The sequence below is a fragment of the Chinchilla lanigera genome, unplaced genomic scaffold, assembly GCF_000276665.1.
Source record: "Chinchilla lanigera isolate Chin_1 unplaced genomic scaffold, ChiLan1.0 scaffold00016, whole genome shotgun sequence".
NCBI lineage: Eukaryota > Metazoa > Chordata > Mammalia > Rodentia > Chinchillidae > Chinchilla > Chinchilla lanigera.
This window is the reverse complement of record NW_004955417.1, coordinates 16,827,952-16,848,658: the sequence shown is the minus strand read 5'-3', so window position 1 is coordinate 16,848,658 and position 20,707 is coordinate 16,827,952. Positions and strand designations below refer to the sequence as shown.

Genomic DNA, 20,707 nt, shown 5'->3' with positions numbered 1-20,707 from the left:
TCTCTCTCTCTCTCTCTCTCTCTCTCTCTCTCTCTCTCTCTCTCTCTCTGTCTCTTCTCTCCCTCTTTTTTGGTTTTTTGAGAAAGGATGTTGAACTCATGGCAATCCTTTTGCCTCAGCGTGTACTATCTTCAAAGAAAACTTCATGGACAAAGGACTAAAGCTGTCTCTTTTCAGGGTACTCAACTAAGAGTTGTTTATGTCATAAACTAGAAATCTTTAAAGAATTGTAAATTTAGAAAACAGAGTTCTCAATAAATTACTTAAAGTCAGACTTAAAATCTGAATAAGTTACTTAAAATCAAAGTTCTGAACAAAAGTACTTAAAATTAGTAAAATCAGTAAAGTACTTAAAAAATTTACTTAAAATAAATTATTAAAATGAGACTTAAAATCAGAAAATTACTTTAAATCTTCAAAGAATTATAATTAGAAGACAAAGTTCTGAATAAACTACTTAAAGTCAGACTTCAATCAGACAGTCATAAAAGAGATTCAATTATCCCCAAAGAACCCAAAACTTTAAAAAAAAAATGTAAACAGTGATAGTTATAAAGTTAATCATTACCATTCTTTTTCATGACAACTTACCATCACTAGGTGGAATTTCACATAGTAATGTTGTGTAATCCGATCTAAGTCTATCAATTGCACATTCCGAGCTGCAGATCAATATGACTGAATCTTGTGGATTAAAGCCAGTGCCTGTCACAGTCAGGATTTGGCCACCACCAAAGCTCCCTGGTGAAGACAAATACAACAAAAACTTCCTCCACAGTTGCTTAAATTAATCTTAAAACCTTAAGTGGAAGAAAGTTACCTTAAATAAGAAGTTTTTAAGATTCAACATATATAAGGAACTATAATTAATAAAACAACATTCTTAGCTGAGTAAATGTCACACCTGATAATTTTTTTTTTTTTTTTGTCTTTTTGAGACAGGGTCTTGCTACGCAGTTCAGGCTGGCCTTGAGCTCACTTTGTAGCCCAGGCTGGCCTCAAACTCACAATGATCCTCCTTCCTCAGCCTCCTGAGTGCTGGGATTACCGGTGTGTGCCACCACGCCTGGCTCAGACACCTGATAATTTATGCAAACTATTTCTCAGAACTGAACTTTTACTTGAAAGAGATGCTACAAAAAATTTCAGAGTAGTCAAAACGTACACGTACAATTAGAACTTTAATTGAATACATCAATTATACTTTAAGATTTTTTAACCTTTAAAATAATTTTCATCTAGAAAAAGTATTGCTTCTTACAGAAATAATAACATGTCAGAGATGGCTAAATATGAAGGGGGTTTTTTGTTGTTTTGGTTTTTTTTCCGGGACTGGGAATCGAACTCACTACCTCGCACTTGCCAGGCAGGGGCTGTGCCACTGAGCTAAATCCCCAGCCTCTAAATATGAGTTTTTTAAAAAAATATTCCATGTGAAACTTGGTCATTTTAAGTAGAGCTAAATTTTAAATAAATTACACAGTACTAAGAGAAATAGAAAGCATTAGTCAATATCTTGAAATGATTAATTACGCCTTTTGTGGGCTTATTTTTTGCTGAATGAAGAAAAAACTTTAGTGTTATAAGTAGAACAAACTTTAGCAGTGTTTGAAGATTATTTTTTTCTAAATGAAGTGTAACTGGCATGATATAAAATACTGTACGAGACATCATAGTTTCAAAACAGTTCAATGAAAATGATTCGTTCATCTTAAGAACACATGCTCTCCCCTAACCTTTAAAATAAAGTACAGCAGCCACTGACAAATCATCACATCAGCTGGGTTCAGGCAGTATTGGTCCCTCACATATTGGAAGAGGCAGGGATGAAAATTATTCAGAAAACCCAGGATACCTTATGATACAGCAGTGATACAGAAAGTGCTCATCAATAATCACGACCAAGGGCTGGAGATATAGCTCAGCGGCACTGTGCCTGCCTGGCAAGCTTGAGGTCTTGAGTTCGATTCCCAGCACAAAAAAAACTAATCATGACTCCAAACCAGATGCAATCCAGATAGGATCTTTAGCGAATCAGTAAGGAGCCTGTTCCTATTTTCCTCACGTGCCCTTTCCTGGCATCCTAGCAGCCCCCATGGATTCAAGGTTATATTGATCGCAAGTTGGAAGCTGTGCTTTGAATGTGCAGTTTTGGCTCATTCGTGAAGGAGCTTCTGCAGGTCATTGCAAGGGACCAATGAAACCACAGTACTACTCATAAGATAGCACAGAACCACGAGCCTGCTTGAGTGTGCAAAGTCATTGGAAATGCCAAGTGCGCTTGACAGCGAGACTGGCATCCATGGAGCCACGGCTCTGTCCGCCTCTGCAGTAAAGACCTCAGAGGATAGAAAGACATCGAAAGCATGTAGAAAGGATCTTACTAGGCAGGAGCATAAGATAAAAATTAAACACATTAAACAATGATAGATCCAAAAATAACAGTGATGATTAATGGTTCAATCATGTCCTGTGGTTCCTTGAGGAAATATGTGCACCCAGATGATATGAGACATTTCACACATCAAAAAGTTTCACTGGTAACGTCACTTCTAAGGAGTTTGCTTATGTCTGAGAATTTCTGTAACCCCAAACGAATTAATTTTATTACCACCTGAGGAACTGCCGGAAACAAATAGCCTTAGAAGTGAGCCCAATAAAAAGAGTGCCCTGATACTTTTTTTTGACCCTTTAGCAGAGCTGTTCTACCTGCATCATATGCAATCAACAGCTCTCATAAGAGCGCTCCAAATCTCTCCCTTCTGCATCAACATAGGCAAATCATATACATTTTCGGATATTGCCTCAATATCCAAAATAAAGCTGAGTAGCCTATTTTCCCTAGTATCAGACATTACGGAAATAATATATATTTTGAAGACTGCTGTTTCATGAATGCTGTGTTTATTTGCACAATACACTTAGTGAATGTGCCTAAAATACAATAAGCTACAGGCATTCCTCGTTTAATGACCAAGTTATGTTCCTGCGACTATTTCGTTAAATGAATTGGCCTCTACGTGAGGAATTATATATGGTGGTTACATCACAATATTCAGACTCCAACTCGATGAGTTTGTTTTTACTTGCATAATTCTTACATGCAGTACTGTAATGTATAACAGAACGCAAAACTTCACTTCTGTACTATACTGCACTGTACAATATAACCAGCAAAAATAACAGTACTGTAGCATCAAGGTGCACTGCACAAAAAGACATTGAGGTTGTGTAAACAAGATGTACAGAATTGTACCAAAAAATGTGGGTCATAAGTCCGAATAGTCATTGAACAAGTAGGTCATTAAACAAGGAATATATGTATTTATATGCTCCTGTAGATTCATGACTACCTTGTTGTGGGTGGATATTTTGAATGTGAAGTGGGTACTCAAATACAACACTGGACACAGCAGAGCCTTTTGTCTTGTGGTGCAGCACCACGGGAAGAGTACCACCAGCGTGATCTCCAACAACACACCGCAACGCACTGTCATTGACCATGGTCACGTTACAGCCAGTGTCGCTTATCATCACTGAAATTTCTGAGATATCAACACCGAAGTTAGATCCGGTGATCTCAATTTCGGTTCCTGGTGGACCTTAAAAGAGAAGCAAATGATATAAATATATATCTAAATTCCAATACGTGCATTCAGATATATCTGTCTACTTTTGTAAATAAAATAATATCCATCATTTTAAAAGCAACAGAAATAATAGAATACATGTCATATACATCTGGTCTACAATATACACTATAGTCTATTGTATATTAACTAAGTAAATTATGTCAGTGTTCATCATTTTCCAGCCTTTTTGGCCACTCTACTAAGTTTTAAATTTTTAATTCAGGTTAGTAAAAATAAGAAGAGGAGCCTGGTGTGGTGTTGCATCCATGTAATCCCAGCACTCGGGAGGCTGAGGCAGGAGGATTGTTGCAAGTTTGAGACCAGCCTGGGCTACAAAATGAGCTTAAGCCCAGCCTGAACTGCACTGCAAGACCCTGTCTCAAAAAGACAAAAAGAAGAAAAGAAAGGTAAGAGGAGGAAAGTAAAAAGAAGATGTAGAGTTAAAAAGCATGAATGTCTCGACTGGAGTATATTTTAAGGATGAGACCTACTAATTTTTATTTTTTGTAGTATTTTTACCTTGATATCAATAACTTTCTCAAAATGGGCTCTTTTTCTGAAGTCAAATATTTTCAACAGGTATATGTTGGTGAATTATGTGTAAAAATTAGGTGTAAAATAGTGCAGAGAAAAGAAATTAATTTAAAGATGTTGATGTGAACTTTTACATGACCGCACAGAGAATATACATTAGCCAAGATTTTCAATGTATCTTCCTTCTTTTGACAATGTAATGAGGGCATTAAACATGTGAAACTTTTCATAAGTCATCCAAATGAATACCCACATACTTAAGTTTTAAATTCCCAGATAGCAGTTGCCACAACTTGCTACAAACACCTGATCCTAAGGTAAGAGTTTGATTTTCATTCAAGTAGTAATTACAAGAATTACCATATAATTAACTATAGTAGGATTACTAAAATGTAATCATTATACTTATGAATCATTATTATAAAGACCTCAAATATTAATGAGATACTTTATGTTAGGAATAGTTTTAAGATACAAACTAAACTTTGTTTTATGAATCTTAAAATGTTCATTTGACATTTCTCCTTTCAAATGGGACAGTGTTCTAAGTGTGATGGATTCCTTGTCTGTTTAGTAAATTAAACCATTCAGATGTCACTTGCCTACAAATCTTATACGTCACATACATTATTGTAAAAGACAGAGAAAGCTGAGGAAAAAAACTGGTCCATGGAAAGGAGGAACAAATGTCATTATTTCCATGCATACAAATTTATGAATGTCATTTCTATTCTTAACATTTGCTTCTAAGTAAGACAATATACTAAAGAAAATTTTAATAGTAAACTTCCTAAAGGCAGAGAATATATCTTATCCAAACCTAATACGTTTCCTTGTGTGTAAATAAAGACATCTGCTAAAAGCCAACATTTAGTGAATTCTTCTTAGCTATACCATTCTAAGCTATATTTTATGGGTGTATTTCTTTACTTTTTACTACATAGGTATCTAAAAAACTGATGTAAACAAATGAATAAACAAAACTTATCTAAAATTTTAGGAAGTAGAAGAACCTGGATTTGAACCCAGGCCTCCAAGTCATGCATCAACCATTACACCACAGCTAGAATTCACTATATAGATGATAAGCATTCCAATAGCTTGAAAATAATTAGAAACAGCATAGCATAATTAGCGTAATGAGAAAGGAGCAAGAGGACAACTTAATTTAAGCTTATAAAAATGTGATGCTAAATAATGAAGCAAATCTTATTTTGTAGCATTTTCTTTATCTAGATGTGCCAACTACTTCCTTAAAAATAGCATCAATTGGAGTTTCATGGAAATGAAGTAATCTTAAAAATTAACCATGTTAGAAAGATCGTGTCCTTATGAATATTAACAGTTGTTTCTTCTGCCATATCAACACTGCTGATAATAATTTATTCATTTGGGGCCATAGATATACATGTATTTTTTATAAGCTGGTGGTGATTTTGTTTTTAAATGGAAGTTGGAACTTGACTAAAAATTTTATCCTAAGAACTTGCAAAAACAGTAATAAAATGAGGCTTCTTGCAACTTGAATCCCAATTATTAATTGGGTAAAGCAGAACTGTATAAAAAAAATCACAATAATTATGAGATGTGTGAATATATAAATTTTAAAAATTTATTTCAGGAAAGTCACACAGCCCTCCATCTCCCTCAAAATACTGTACCACCCTTCACTTCACACACACTTAGCCCATTACTCCTGCCACTCTGACGCAGCTCTGAAGGTACTCTTTCAGGAGTGTCTTTAGTGGTGCTGTCCTGGATATGTGAATCGATTCCAAACGTTTACCTTTCACACTCACTTTGACTTTGGGGAAGATCCCAAAGCTGCAGATTGGTGAATAAACTGGATGAGATTACACCTTACTGTTTCTACAGCCTGCCCTGTCGGTGGACGGCACTCGGCTGCAACATTCACCGTAATTTTTATTACACCTTGTAAAAATACTCAGGAAACGGGACTTCTAGCACTGCTTCAGAAAGTGGCAAGAACAATGGGATAAGTGAGTTTGAAGTGAGAGGGAGTCACAGCCACGTGCTTTTTACTCTAATAATTTCTCAGTGTAAACAGCCGCTGTATATCTTGATCATACCTCATATTTAGGGATATTATTGTAACTCTATAGTAATAAATACTGAAAATATAACACCAAGATGATAAAAAGGCAGGTAGGTATCACTGTAATACCTGTGTTTGGGGCAATTCCTCTGAGAAATGGGGTATCCTCCAGGGCATATGTGAATGATAAAGGTGGGTAAGGAAGTGCATTAACCAAGATCTGCAGGTTGACCTTCCCAGCTCTCCCTGCTGGGGTGCGACAGTGGACCTCACTGGAGTTGGCAAACATAATCTGACAGGGGCCCTCCCCAACAGTGACTGTGGTATTGTCAAGAAGGAAGCCATTCCCCGTGATGACCAAAGTGGTTCCACCACCAAGGCTTCCGGAGGTGGGTGAGACAGACGCTACCATGGGGCTGCTGACCGTCAGGTTTCCCAGAGCCAAGCCTTTATTTCTCACCACCACTCTGAGATCATGAAGTCCAGCTGGGAGGGAAGACAGGAGAACAGTGATGTTATTTTCATTCACACCTATTGCTCTGAACTGTTGATTTCCAATGAAAACAGCAATCTCTTCCAACACAGTCCCAAAACCTTCTCCTTCAATAAGAACTTCTGCAGGTCCTCTGACAGTGTTTGGGAAGATGCCCGCTACGTAAGGAGTGATGCTGTCTGAATATGAGAAGCTGCAGCTCCCCTGGCATAGGGCAGGCACTCCGCGTATCCGAAGATGAACGTTCGCAAGCTGCTGGGGAGCAGGGGACGTTTCACATTCGATAGCTGTATAATTCACTGCGAGAACTTTACATGGGAAATGACTCATAAAGACTTCTACACCTTCCAGAGAAGCTGCAAACCCAGAGCCTTTTAGGGTCACTCTCGTCATTCCTGTTGTCGCCCCTGTATTCGGCCATACCGTGTCGATGTTCGGCAAGAGAGCAAACCGCCTATCAAATTCACCGGGCAGTGTGTTGATAGCAGTGCCCAGGTTGTAGACAGCCAAAGTGACAAACTCTCGGACGCCAACCTCCATTGAGTTTTGAGGGTCAATATGGCACACAATAGAATTGGCACTACTTTCTTCTACAACACAAGGGTAGCGACCAATTGTAACCTGAAAGTAAAGTGCACATGAAATAAAATAGTCACAGCATTACTTCAGTAGGCGCTTACACTTCATGCTAGCAGCAGCTATAATTTTAGAAGGTTAATTCTGTGGAAAACTTTTTACTCATAAAGTTAATATTGAGAGCTGATTATGACACATCCTAAGTTAACTTTTAGGCTAAATTATGATTGTATACATGTTCATGACTACATTATTCAGGATAGTCAAAAAGAGAAAATAACCCAAATATCCATCGATCGACAAACAGATAAATAAAATGTGATATCCCATACAATGGAATATTGTTCAGCTATACAAAGAAATGAATCCTGACACATTGGATAAACTTTGCAACATTAGGCTAAAGGAAGACACTGGGCACAGGGAACCACACATTATATGGCTGTGTTTGTAGAAATGCCCAGAATAGGCAAATCCGTAGGGATGGAAAGTAGACTGGTGGTTGCACTGGGTTGGGGTGGATGAAATGGTTGCCATGAGGTCAAAGGTGTAGGTGGAGGTTTCTTTCTAGGGTAAAGAAAATGCTCTAAAATTGGTCATGGGTGTGAAACTCTGTGAATAGACTGTAAATATATACATGTATATATATATGCTTATATATGCATATATATATACATGCATGTGTACATATACTTTGGGTGAATTGTATGGTATGTGAGTTACATCTCATAAAGCTGGTAAAAATTAAATATGAGGGTATGATCAAAACATCTTCCCTTTTTTGAGTATATGGAATTTCAAAGGAGATCGATGCTTTCTTACCTTATTAGCACATGTGAGATTACTGAAGCCGCGTCCAGTAATTGTTACCAATTCATTTACTGTCCCAGCGGATGGAGCGATGTTGCTAATAGATGGTGAAATACAACTTGAAAGCTCAAAGAGAAATATATCTGAATCTTTGACCCTGGTATCATTCAGACCACACAGCAGTTCTGTTGCTAGGCAGCCTGACACAGAGCTCCCCGAGGGCAAAGTCTCAGGTCCTCCTTTAGACAAAAGAACTTCCTGTAAGTCATGGATAACATTCTAAAATAAGAACTGTTTTCAGACTGCATTCAGTTTGTTTTGACAAAGGTGGTTTTAAATTCTGGTACATTTTTTAAATGACAAGAAGCCTTGGTCCTAGGCTGGCCAATTGCGTTAAATACCTAGACAAAGGTTGTACCATAAAAGAGTGAAAGTAACATTAATTTAGTTTTCAATTTGTTCAAGACCAGCTCCCATAGGGGAAATAAAACAATAACATCACCACATATTTGAACATATTTTGGGCATATGCAGAGTGTCAGAACGTTTTGAGGTTAAATCTCATTTGAAGCATACACGGATTCTGGGAAGCAGACAGGAAGACATTAACATCACCCTTGTTTTATAGAATAAATTCTAGTCTCTGAGCAGTACAAACATTTTCAAGGTCATATAGTAGTGAGAGACAGCCTCAGGTAATGTCTCATCATCCAACTCCCACTCCAGGAAGGTCACATAAACCCTGGGTCACCTTGGAGACAGTTTCCATCATGAACCATCTTACCCCGAGCATAAGTGGCTTCAATGTTACCCACAAACAGGCGCAGGGGAAGGTGCCTGGTTTCAGCTGGTAAAACGTTAATGACTCCTTGGAGGGAAATAGAGTGAGCCTCATCAACATACCCACTGCTGTAATAATGGACTCCGGGCGAAGTAAATTGGTAAGAAAATGAACCTGTCATAAAATAAGAGTGTACATAATAAATACAAGTCATTAATGCATCTTTTAGAGGAGAGTGGAGAAATTTGAAATGATCATTTAAGTGCACATGCAGATGACATTTGCCTTAGTTTCCATGTGTTTGATATTTCAACAGGAGGTAGTGGTAAGAAAATGACACACTGGCTATAAAGGAGATATTTCGTATAGTGAAGTTATCCCAGGGAGACAAGATCCAACATTAATTCTTTAGATAATCATAGTAACTTTAACATAATTTACCAAAATTTAAGAAAAATTCAACTGAATGAAAAATCTAAAAAGCAATGCTTTTATTGTTACACATATAGAAAAATAGGGGCTGGGCAAGGTCATGAGTTCGATTCCTGGTACTGGAAAAAAGCCAAAAAATGAAAAAAACAACAACAACAAAAGAAAAATAGACAGTCTACAAGGCACACTTTATACTGAGCTGTCCTATGAGAAATAAAAATGTTTAAAGCTGATTTCAATCAACAGAAGCTCATCACTTGCAACCAGATTGATATGATTAAAATATATTCTCTTTTCACTGTGTTTTGTTATTTCAAGGTAGTTTTCACTATCATAGAATTAAAAAATATATTTTAATACTAGAATTTATTTCAATGTGTACAAAGTAGCTTGCTTACACTCATAACATTTTTACTACAGGTATGAAATGCCAAGTAAACCACTTGATACATTTTTCTGTATAATTCATGTAAAAGCATGTTAAATATACACAAAATGTCTTTTCATTACATCTAGAAAAAATAAGCATGGTACAAAACTCAATAAAATGGAAACACACCTGATAAAGATTTTTGTCTTCCATTTGTAAATCCTTTGCCATCATAATCCACACTTCCAGGACTGGCGACAGAGAAAACTCTATATCCTATTCCCCTAAGAAATGGATGTGCATGCCAGTACCATATCACTGTGTCTCCTACAGACACATTTAAGACGGACGGTGACCAGGCGTAACCTAATCCATGCACTGAGGGCAAGAATTGAATCATATTTCGAGAGGAAAAAAAGGCAAAAGAGTAAATTTCTTAAGTTTGTAAGCTCTGCATCACCACACAGTCATTCTTTAATTAATATGGTAAAACTCTTTAACATATATAGCTAAAGTACTCAACAAAGATAAATAGGAATAATACAAAGTAAGATACCAACATGACAAAGAACAGATAAATCATACAACCCCAACACTGATGACGAAGAGACAATTTGAAAAACATGGCTATTCAATAAATTGTGCAAAAATATTACATGGAATATGTTTAAAAATCATGATCAATTCTTTAAACTTAAGAATTTTCTGAAACATATAACCAGCAAAATATATATAACTTCAACTTGAATATACATTTGTACCCATGACTGATTATCAAGTACTATAAATCAGGAGGTTTTGCACTGCAGCAAAACCAAAGGCAACTTCTGAGCATGGGATTGATAAAATCCAGCCTTTTAAATTCAGCTTTACCATGAATGCACTCCATGTGTGATCCCCTATGTTAAGTGGATACTACTGATGAGCTGTGAAAGAAACAGCAATACTTATCCTCTGAATAATTTGAAGTAAAGTAAATAAGAATTACATTAATTACAAGCTAAAGAAGTTTCCTTATTCACAATACATAAATGGTGACTGGTACCTAAATCATCCCCACTGTTGGTAATTCGGAACACGTTCCCTGTTGAAGGAAGAGTACATCTTATGGCGTTTTCTGATGATGATGTAACATTGCAAGGGAAAGAACCTAGAAAAAATAAAAGAGGAAGTAACATTTTTTCTCAAATATTTTTTATGAACTGTAAATAAAGTAACATTAGCAAACATCAAGGCCTTGCAAAGTTTCTCTAGTATATGGTAGGATACTGATACTTTGTTTTTGATGGTGAGCGTGTTTGAGTATTAATTATTTTCAACACAGAGCCTCTCTTTAAAGTGCTCTACACACATTAAGTACATAATAATAATTTGTTGGAAAATTAAAAACTGAAAAGTAGTTATTTTTACTTTATCCTCTGTTCGGGTTTGTGCCTGCCTGTTCTCCCAAATCCTCATGCAGTCATGGGACAGGCTTCTAGAGTTTTTGATTGACTCATGGTCCAATGCTGGGATTATGGGTGTGAGTGTTACACCTGCCCCTGGGGCAGGTAGTTTGCATGCAGTATAAGGGAGGGAAAGAGGCTGCTTGCCACTCTTCCCCTTGTGCTCTTGTTGCTTTTGCTGTTTTTCGCTGTCATGAACTGTTGCCCTCTACCATGTGCCACTCTGCCTTGGAGCCAGCCGAGTATGGATTGAAACCTCCACAAACTATGAGCTAAATAAACTGTTCCTTCTTTAATTTGGATGTCAGGTGTTTTGTCTCAGCAATGAGAGAAAAGTAACCAAGACGTCCTCTAAACAAAATACACTTAACCTTTTCACGCTACTAGGAAAATGAACTTTCCAGGATTAAAAGAGTTTGTATAATTTTAACTTGGCATCTGAGGCACATCTTTAAGCTGAGAAAATGGTAACAGCTCGTGAGAATGCAGCTCTTACCGAAGAGGACAGTATTCTCCGTTGGTATCCTGCTGAACCCAAAACCCATTATAACGACTTCAGTCCCGCCATACAAGGAGCCTCTGTGTGGAAACATGCCTGTCACTTCCAAAACATACTGTATGGAAGCATTTAACTTGTCACTAAGGGAGAAAAAGGGATAGATTTTTTCAGTGAACTTCACATAGGTCCATACTCCTAAACACTTGCTAGCCTATAACTTCTTTAGGAAAAGGAAATATTTGAATGTACATATATCCAGGCAGGCATTAGTTCTCAGCTACATAATCTGGTAATTATCAGTGTTAATACTTTCAAAAATTAGATTTCTGAAAATGTAATAGCAAAGCATGTGAGATGGAATATCTTAAAATATTATGAAAAACTACAGTTATGAAAACTGAGATCTCAAAAAATAAATGAAATCCTTTAAAATATTTTATATTTTCATTAGAGTGAAATATAAAGGCAGCTCTCTCTGTAAAAAAGCAATAGAATTCTATATATCTTATCTAAGTAATAAGGTGTTGTGCAATTTGGATTCATCATTCTATGTTTGTTGGGAATGTCAGAGTTTCCCTCCCCACTCTCTCCATGCATGGGTTTTTAATTCATTTTTCTTTGTTACAGACAATGTACTTGCTGGGAGGCCATCAAAATGTACAACGTTTTTCTGACCAGAGCTGTCTCCCACATTCCAGTTCCCACCCTAACTGCTCAGGCAGAAGAACCCCAAGAAGTGTTTGTTTTGACTTGCATTTAACGTCCTCAACCTAACTGACTTGGTAGTTCCTCAACTACCACCTACATAAATAGTTTGTATGGTGTGCATTATATCATTCGGCCAAAGCATATCTAGTAGCTCTTCCAGAACTCATATGAACTCCTCCTATGGATCTGAAAAAGAACACAGTCCTCAGGTTGCTCGGCTTTTCTCACTTCCTATGAGATTTCCCTGCAATCATCTGTCCTGCCATTGTGCCACCTGCTTTACTCGTCTTCATCTTTGATTTAATCCCTAAATTTTAGTATTTTCTTTTCCTAAGTATTCCAACCAGTGACTTCCTCACACAAGAAGGAAAATTGCCAGCTAACAAACAATTTAGGGAAGAATATATTACATTTCTATAAGAAATAGAGAAGGATCTTCTCCATCCTATCTTTTAAATGGCCAGCTCTTTCCTACCCATTTCTTTTCTTAATTATCACCATTTCAGAGCATCCTTAACTCTTCCTCAGGGAGTTAGCTCCTTCTATTACATACCCTTATAGTACTTGGTTCTCTTTTTCCTAGCTGTTTTCAACTTTATAATTCAGTGACTGATGTAATTCTCTGTTTGAAATCTTTCCTACAAAATTGTGAGCTTAATGCAGGGAGCATGCACTTCTCATTTTCTACTGTGAATCCAGCATTCTGTGAGTGCCTGCCCACTAGAATGTGCTTTATAAGTATTTCCTGAGTGAATGAAAATTGTGTGACATATGCACAAATCCAGTCATGCAGAGAATTTTACACTCTGATCTAAACGGTATTGGTTGCAAAAAACAGTGTCCTATTGCATTTTTAAATATTTTTCTTGAAATATTTTGCAAAAAAGAGATCCAGAAAAACAAAGGGAGCCATTAGCATATCATAAGTCATAGATTAACCATTATCTTGTCCTTTCCCAATTCTATCAGCCTAGTAGAGTGTTCCACAAGTCTATCAAGTTTGTGGTCATTGCCATACCTTGTTGATGCAAAACCCCAATTTCTGACTTCTACACAGACAGAATGTTTTCCAGGAGACATCAGTGGTAAGAGGCATCTAATATCTGTGAAGTTCCAGTGGAGAATTTGGCAGATTTTTCCTCCAACATACACCACCACGTTCTGTGTGAGTTCGTTTCCAAAGTTATAACCCTTAAGTGTTAAATTAACATCTCCTATTATTTTAAAAGAAAAAAATTTCAGGAAGGTTCAACTTATTATCCAATGTGAAATTTCAGCATGAAATAAGCCAACTCATTTATCTTTTATCGGACTTGAGAGATCCTAACACTTTCTAAGGAAAAGGAAAGACAGCAAGAGTTGAGGCTGCAACGCAGAGATAAAATTCGTATTTGATTGTTTCAGGAGAAAAAAACAATGGGACAAATTACTTTTTTAAACAGACAATATTTTCACCATATTACACATGTTCAAAGTACATTTATAAATCAAGCAATATTTGTAAAATGAAATCTTGTTTCACCTTCAGAAATGACACTGAAGAAAAAACTGCTTTGAAAGACTTTGTAGACATGGTGTCTGTGTGGATAAAATGATTGTTCTTATTGAAGAATGTCTTACCTAGAATTGTCCGTATTTTTGGACTGAAATCTGTTATAACTGGAGTCTGTAAGCAATTATATCTGAAAGCATTCCTGGTCGTGGCTTGAAATCCATTGGTAATAACTGAAATATCGACTGTGCCCTCATTTCTCTAAAATAAGTGGAAAAATAAAACAATTAGAACATTTAAAATTAAAAGTTAATATATGGAAATTCAATGTCTGAAAATAAAATGAATTATTAAAAAATTTCTGGAGGTGTTTTGTTGGTGTCAAATATAAGCTAAATGTGTAAATTCTCAAGATAAAGTTATGATATGGTAGTTGGTGGGTTGCAGGATCATTTTATTGAATTCATAGTATTGGATTTTAAGAGCTCTACAACGTAGTTGAAATGCTCTGGAGAAGTGGTTCCCTAACTGACAAAGGATTAGATGCTATAAGTATTATACTTCTGCTTATGAAACAGATTCCAATGTAATTGTTAAGCAACTTCATTAACAAATCATACTATTATATCTTTTGCTGCTTGGATTCCTAAGAAAAATGTTTAGTACTTTCACTGATCCAGCACTTGTGCTGTGCCCAATTAGGAAAAGAATTTTCCATCACCTGGTGTGTACTTCATACACATTCAGTGTGTAACTGAAGACTATGATCTAAACAAAGTAATTTTTATGGATAGTACTGTCCAGATTCTCACCCCTATCATTTAGATCAATACACACTCAAATCTATTTTTCTTACAGATCACAACTACATGGTCATTAGTCATTTTTATGTCATTATCCTTTTTCACATAATAAAAAACCAAAACCTTGGCTTAAATTTAAAGACTATTTTTAAGAGAAAGAATAATGCTTAGTACTACGTTGTAGTAACCCATGGAGAATTTCACATTTTTTTGCCAATGACCTAAAACTTTAGCATATTTAAAAAGTAAATTCTTTTTAAAACTTAAAAATTTCTAGACTTATTTTCCTGAATTTCTTAAGACTATTTAGTAGTATTGGGCTTTTTCAACTTTCATTTTACCTGGTAAAATTTTATCCATCCTCAAGTGCTGATAGTACATTAAATTATCTTACTTTAAATGTATTTTTGTCATTTCAAGTGGAATGCACTATTTAATTAATATTGGCTTGTGCGTCTGTCCCTTTCAATGATTTTAAGCATGTAGAATGTGGAGATGATATTTTGTCTGTGAACATTAGAAAGATGTTGAAGAAATGATCCTAGAGTGCATAATGGAAAATCTTAAATTTCTAGAAAATGTTTTACTTGCTTAACCTTCTGCTCGCATGTTCCCTGATTCATAAGACTTCAAACTCAGAGGAAAATGACAGAAATCAGAGGTCTTACTTTTGGTGTTCTGCAGGTTATTCTATTCAAATTCCCTTCGATCACACTGCAGGTTTCATTTCCAACTAAAACCTTTGAATTTTCACTAAAGCCAAATCCAGATAGGGTCAGTAAAGCACCACCTTTACCAGAAATACAACACAAAACAAAAAAGCAGGTCAATGATAACAATATCTAAACAACATCTGAAAAATAATACTGATATACAACCCACATTTGCTTTGGGGCATTATTAACAGCCATGTCTACTTTTCACAGTATTTTCTTCACACTCATACTTCAAGAGAAATTATGCTGTTTCCATTCATTCAACCATTCCAAAGGTGGGAAATGAGACTGAATTAAGACTCACAAAATCCCAAATTTTAATACCTCTAAATCAAATCAAACCAAAGGAAAATATGACAAAATAAAAACAAAGGAAATTTTTTATAGACACCAGAAAGTTCAAACCAAAGCACAAAATCCAAAACTACGCATGGTTAAAAAAGAAAAAAGACACCGAACACAAAGGAGGACAAGAAAAATGTATTATATTCTCTTCATCCTCTTCCTCAGCCTTCCTTGGCTTGATTAGTTCCCAGAACTTTTTCTGGGTCAAGTAGCTCCGTTGAGACTGTGGTTACAAATTAAGCAGCTGGTAAGCAGAATAATAACTAATAAATCTTATCTTGACATAATTAATGAGCTTGTTATGGAGACATGTAATAATTGATGATATTAATTCAATAACCTAAGATGTAAGTATAAACTGTCACCCTGATTTGTGCTTTATGAGAAACAAAAGAATTATCCAGCCATTTAATCAGCAGACCTTCCAAAGAGAGACTCCCCTTTGTTCCAGATGAGGGAACTTTGAGTTCCTCTTTCTTTGCCCTGTACCAAAACAGCACAATGAAATGTGGAGAAGTACACGATTTTCTCTGGTGAGAACTATCAACTAACAACTTATTACCTGCCAGGCTTCCAGAATCAGGCCAGACGTGTGAGATCTGACTCTGGTAAATGAAGTGAAATCCCTCACTGTCTATGTTCTGTGCTAGTCCAACATCAGCGATGGACACTTCAACTGGTAAACGTCCAGCACTTCCACTCAGAAGCTGGCACTTGATCTCATGTTCTTGCGACAAAAAAGAAGGAGAAAATGACAAAACAAGTGGGTTCTTTGAGACAAAATTTTTGAAAATTTGTATTTGTAAGTATTAACATTCGCTTTCATGTTTAGATGTCATAAATACACCTGAAGAAAGCTACCTATATGTTAATAGAAAAGAATGATCTCTGGGGAAATATCCTTATGAATTACTTGAACCAGGTACTCTTAGAAAATAGATAAACCAATAGTGAAAGCAAGAAGAAGGATGTTGTCATAATTTTTTAAATCCTAACTTTCAATTGCATTCATATTCATAATTCTAAAATTTTGGTCCAACCTATTGTTTATGTCTAAAATTGAGTAAAATAGGTTTTATCAATAAAAACTAAACTAAATGTCTTCTCCACTTTATTTAGAGCTATCTATCAGAACTATTGTACTGATAAAACAAGACACAGAGATTTTAAATTATAAACAATATCCCTTTTGGACTCCACTTTCTCTTAGAGAAGAATAACCAGACGTCATAATCTGTCAAAGAACCTACCCTCCACAGAAAGAAGAGAACAATCAGTAGATCCAATGGAGACTGATACAGCTGAGCTAGGAGAAAATCCAGAGCCTGCTATTGTTAAAATTGTGCTTTCTTCATAGGACCCTGAAAGTGATAAAATTTAAGAAATGATGTTAGAGTAATAAAATTAGTACCTGATATGAAATTCAACATTTCTCGGAGAAAAATAAGCTTATCTTCTAAAAGATGTAACCAATGAGCCTAAAAATAGTAGGAAATAAAAACATTTGGTGAGTGTATTTTTCCAATGAATTATTCTATCTTGCTTCATATTTTGAAACTAGGAGTCGATAGTGGGAAGAACTACATGATTGAAAGCATGAAATATCAAAGAAATTAAACAGACACTTCTGTAAAGCAGTTTAATGTATGACAGACTAGCCATTATAAATTCAGGAGAAAAGGTTAAACTATCCAATAACTGGTATAGAAACGTTTTTGGTAAAGAAAATGATCCTCTATCTAGAGTTGCATAAATCCTAAAGGTCGTAGGGTAGTCCCTGTTTACACATGCTGTTTCAGTATTTTATTTTATTTTATTTTGTTTTGTTTTGTTTTGTTTTGTTTTGTTTTTCTTCTGGTACCAGGAATCAAACTCATGACCTTGCGCTTGCCAGGCAGGTGCTGTGCCACTGAGCTAAATCTCCACCCCCTATTCCAGTATTTTAAACTTAAATATTTTTCCTTTCACTCTTAAAAGTGCTTGTGTTTGATTAACACATGAAACACATGATCCACCTACTTCTATACCAACACACATAATATAAATTCCATGTGGAATTAAATAGCTAAGAATGAAAAAATAAAACCCCAACATTTTAGAAGTAAATATAATCTAATCTCTTGAGGTAGATGAGGGTTTCTTCAATAAAATTAAAAAGCTATGGTTAACACACAAGGTGTGATACATAAATCAATGATTTAAGGGTTTACATGTACCATATACAAAACCAAAACCAGGTGACACACTGGTAGAAGATACATACCATACAAAAGATGGATAAACATAATATATAATAAATAGTTACAAGTCAATTTTTAAAGACAACATACAAAAGATGGATAAACATAATATATAATAAATAGTTACAAGTCAATTTTTAAAGACAATCCAATAACAATCCAATTAAAGAGATAAAAAATTAAATAATTCTCAGAAGAAGAAATAATCTGAATGTCAAAAACTAATCTGAATGTTCACAAAATATATAAGATTCTCATGGGCATTGCTACCCAGAGAATAGATAGATTAAGACAATGACAACTTCATTTACAGATTGGCCATAATTAGGGAACTGATCATTTCAAATATTGGCAAGGACATGGGGAAGATGACACTATCACACCAGCTGGTACTAGAGCAAGTTTGGAGGAGAACTCAGCTAGCAAACTGAATACACAAATACCCAATTATTATCCAGCAGTTTCATGTCCAGACATATATTCTTAAGACATTCTAGACTACCTGCAATGGCAGGTTTGTAAAGGAAGCTCAGAAGAGTCTTATTTGTAGAACCAAAAAATTGCAAACATTCTAAATGCCTACCAAGAAAAGAGCAAATAAATCAGTGCATTTATGAAGTACTTTAAAGTGATGTTAGGAATACCTACAACCACATATAATATCACAAAATGCATTATTAATGAAAAAAGTAAAAAACAACATGATATTTACACTGTAATAGATCATTTACAGGCTTTAAACCTGGCAAAATCACCATATATGTGTGTGTCATATACAAAGGATGTTAAAATGGCATGGATGAATATACACAAAATTGATTATTGTGATTGCCCCTGGGGAGGTATGTGGAGGACCAAGCCTAGGGATGGTGCTTAAAAAGACTTTAGCTGTTCCTGTAATATTTTTTTTCTTTCTTAAATTGATGACTGGAGGTATATATTACAAATATTAACAGCTGTTAACTTTCAGTGAAGAAAAAATTTCATACCATTCTTCATAATTTTCATTATTTTTAAATTGATTATAACATGGTGAAAGGCAATTCAGATTGCTAATTATTTTGAATAAAGAATAATCTTTCAAAAGTGCATATAAAATAGAAACTCATTACAAAATACAAGGTTAGATGCACAAAAAAAAAATCAAAGGACTATAACCAAATGTTCATTAGGTTTTTATTACTGAGATTTTTGACACCATGTAATATGAATTATCTTAAAGTTAATATCATTACCATAAAAAGTCAGGATAATATTTTTTCAACCTAAAATAATAGCACTATTTTAAATTTTTAATGCTTCTGGAGGGTATGGGATGATTTATTACTAGTGGGTGAAGTTTCTTACTAGCCACCACTCAATATATGATCATGGTATCTGAGTTTATCTTTTTGATTGGAAATAATCACCTCTTACAATGCCTGTTCCTCTGTTAACTTTAATCTCCAGGAGTTCAGACACAAAGGGTAACCACATTTTTTGGAGCAATAACATGTTATGAAGAAAACTATACAATGTGTCCTCTGAACTAGGTGAGTACTTGCCAGTAATTTTTCTCTTATTCTCAAGTGTAGCACCTAATCGTCTTCTTTTATTAAACAGCAACTGTATCATTACTAAGTCTCCTAGAAAAAGTGATCTCACATGGTGAAAGATTCCAGTCAATGTATTAGTTCAGTTGAACAAATACGCCTCAAACTCATAGTAAAATTTTAGGGACTGATTACAACTGGTGAAAGTGGAGGATAAATGATTAGCAACTGGTATAGGTCGAAGATTGTACCTCTGAAGAAGGGGAAGGTAAAAAAATGAAGAAAAATCGTGGAAACAAAAAACATGGAAAAGCTTTTGTACATGGGGAAGGGGGAGAGGTTGGAGGGAGGGTAGGGGATGGGGGGAAAAGAAACAAGTTAAATCATGCACAGGTACAAGTTCTCTATGATGAATGTGATCACTATGTACATCTAAAATGTACCAATATAAAAGACTGTACTTCCGCTTCAAAGGCACTTTTTTCCAAAATAAATAATTAGTGCTCTTCCCAAAGCATTCTTATGTGATAGATTTTTTTCCCACTTTATAGAATGGCCTGCTTGCCTTAGTTGATAACACCAGAATAAATCTATCTGAAAAAAATCATTATCAGAGTTTATATTTCTCTAGATACCTTACATCTCATACTCCAAGTTAAAAAGCAGGGGGATACCTTGAGAAGGGCTTATGGCCAAGATTTTGGGAGTGGCTCTCGGATCCCACGTAAAACTACAGTCACCCGCACATTTTGCTGGAATTCCATTGATGGAGACTTCAACCTTTGGGAAAAGAAGCACAGAGCTGGTGAAAACATGCAAAGGGGTAGCAGGGTTCAATGGAATATGTGTAGGATTTGGAACAAAGGGAATTATGTTTGCTTACTTATCAGCAAAAATTAGTCTATATATTTTCACTTTGATAGTCATTTATTTGTTCAGAAAATGTGACCGCTGGGTATCTGGCACAGTTGTGAATGTTAGGGCTACAGAAAATACAACATTAAACAGAACAGATGACATCCCTTTTGTCACCCAGCTTACATTCTAGTAGAGAAGCTACGTAAAATCATAAACGAGGAAAAGTATATGCACATTATTCTAGGAGTTAGTGCTACGAAGAAAAATAGAGGTTGCTCTTAGGAAAGTTACTAAACTCTTTACACTTTAATTTCCTCATCACTAGCGTGGAGACATTAGTAATTACTTCACAGAGCTAATATGAAAATTAAATTTAAAAATATAT

At 35.4% G+C, this 20,707-nt stretch overlaps 1 protein-coding gene across 2 annotated transcripts in view; it reads right to left on the bottom strand.

Annotated features, from left to right (window-relative positions):
- Pkhd1l1 (polycystic kidney and hepatic disease 1 (autosomal recessive)-like 1) overlaps positions 1-20,707 on the bottom strand; it is a 146,385-nt gene that overhangs the window by 74,400 nt on the left and 51,278 nt on the right. For both annotated transcript variants that reach the window (XM_013512746.1, XM_005381882.2), the window contains exons 27-40: positions 20,139-20,244; positions 16,943-17,053; positions 16,255-16,419; positions 15,300-15,421; positions 13,957-14,089; positions 13,355-13,550; positions 11,626-11,768; positions 10,730-10,834; positions 9,874-10,062; positions 8,886-9,056; positions 8,114-8,340; positions 6,352-7,336; positions 3,354-3,602; positions 592-741 (exon numbers count right to left, since the gene is read on the bottom strand). In XM_013512746.1, coding sequence (XP_013368200.1) covers positions 592-741; positions 3,354-3,602; positions 6,352-7,336; positions 8,114-8,340; positions 8,886-9,056; positions 9,874-10,062; positions 10,730-10,834; positions 11,626-11,768; positions 13,355-13,550; positions 13,957-14,089; positions 15,300-15,421; positions 16,255-16,419; positions 16,943-17,053; positions 20,139-20,244 — 3,052 coding nt within the window. The remainder of the gene's footprint in view (positions 1-591; positions 742-3,353; positions 3,603-6,351; positions 7,337-8,113; positions 8,341-8,885; positions 9,057-9,873; positions 10,063-10,729; positions 10,835-11,625; positions 11,769-13,354; positions 13,551-13,956; positions 14,090-15,299; positions 15,422-16,254; positions 16,420-16,942; positions 17,054-20,138; positions 20,245-20,707) is intronic.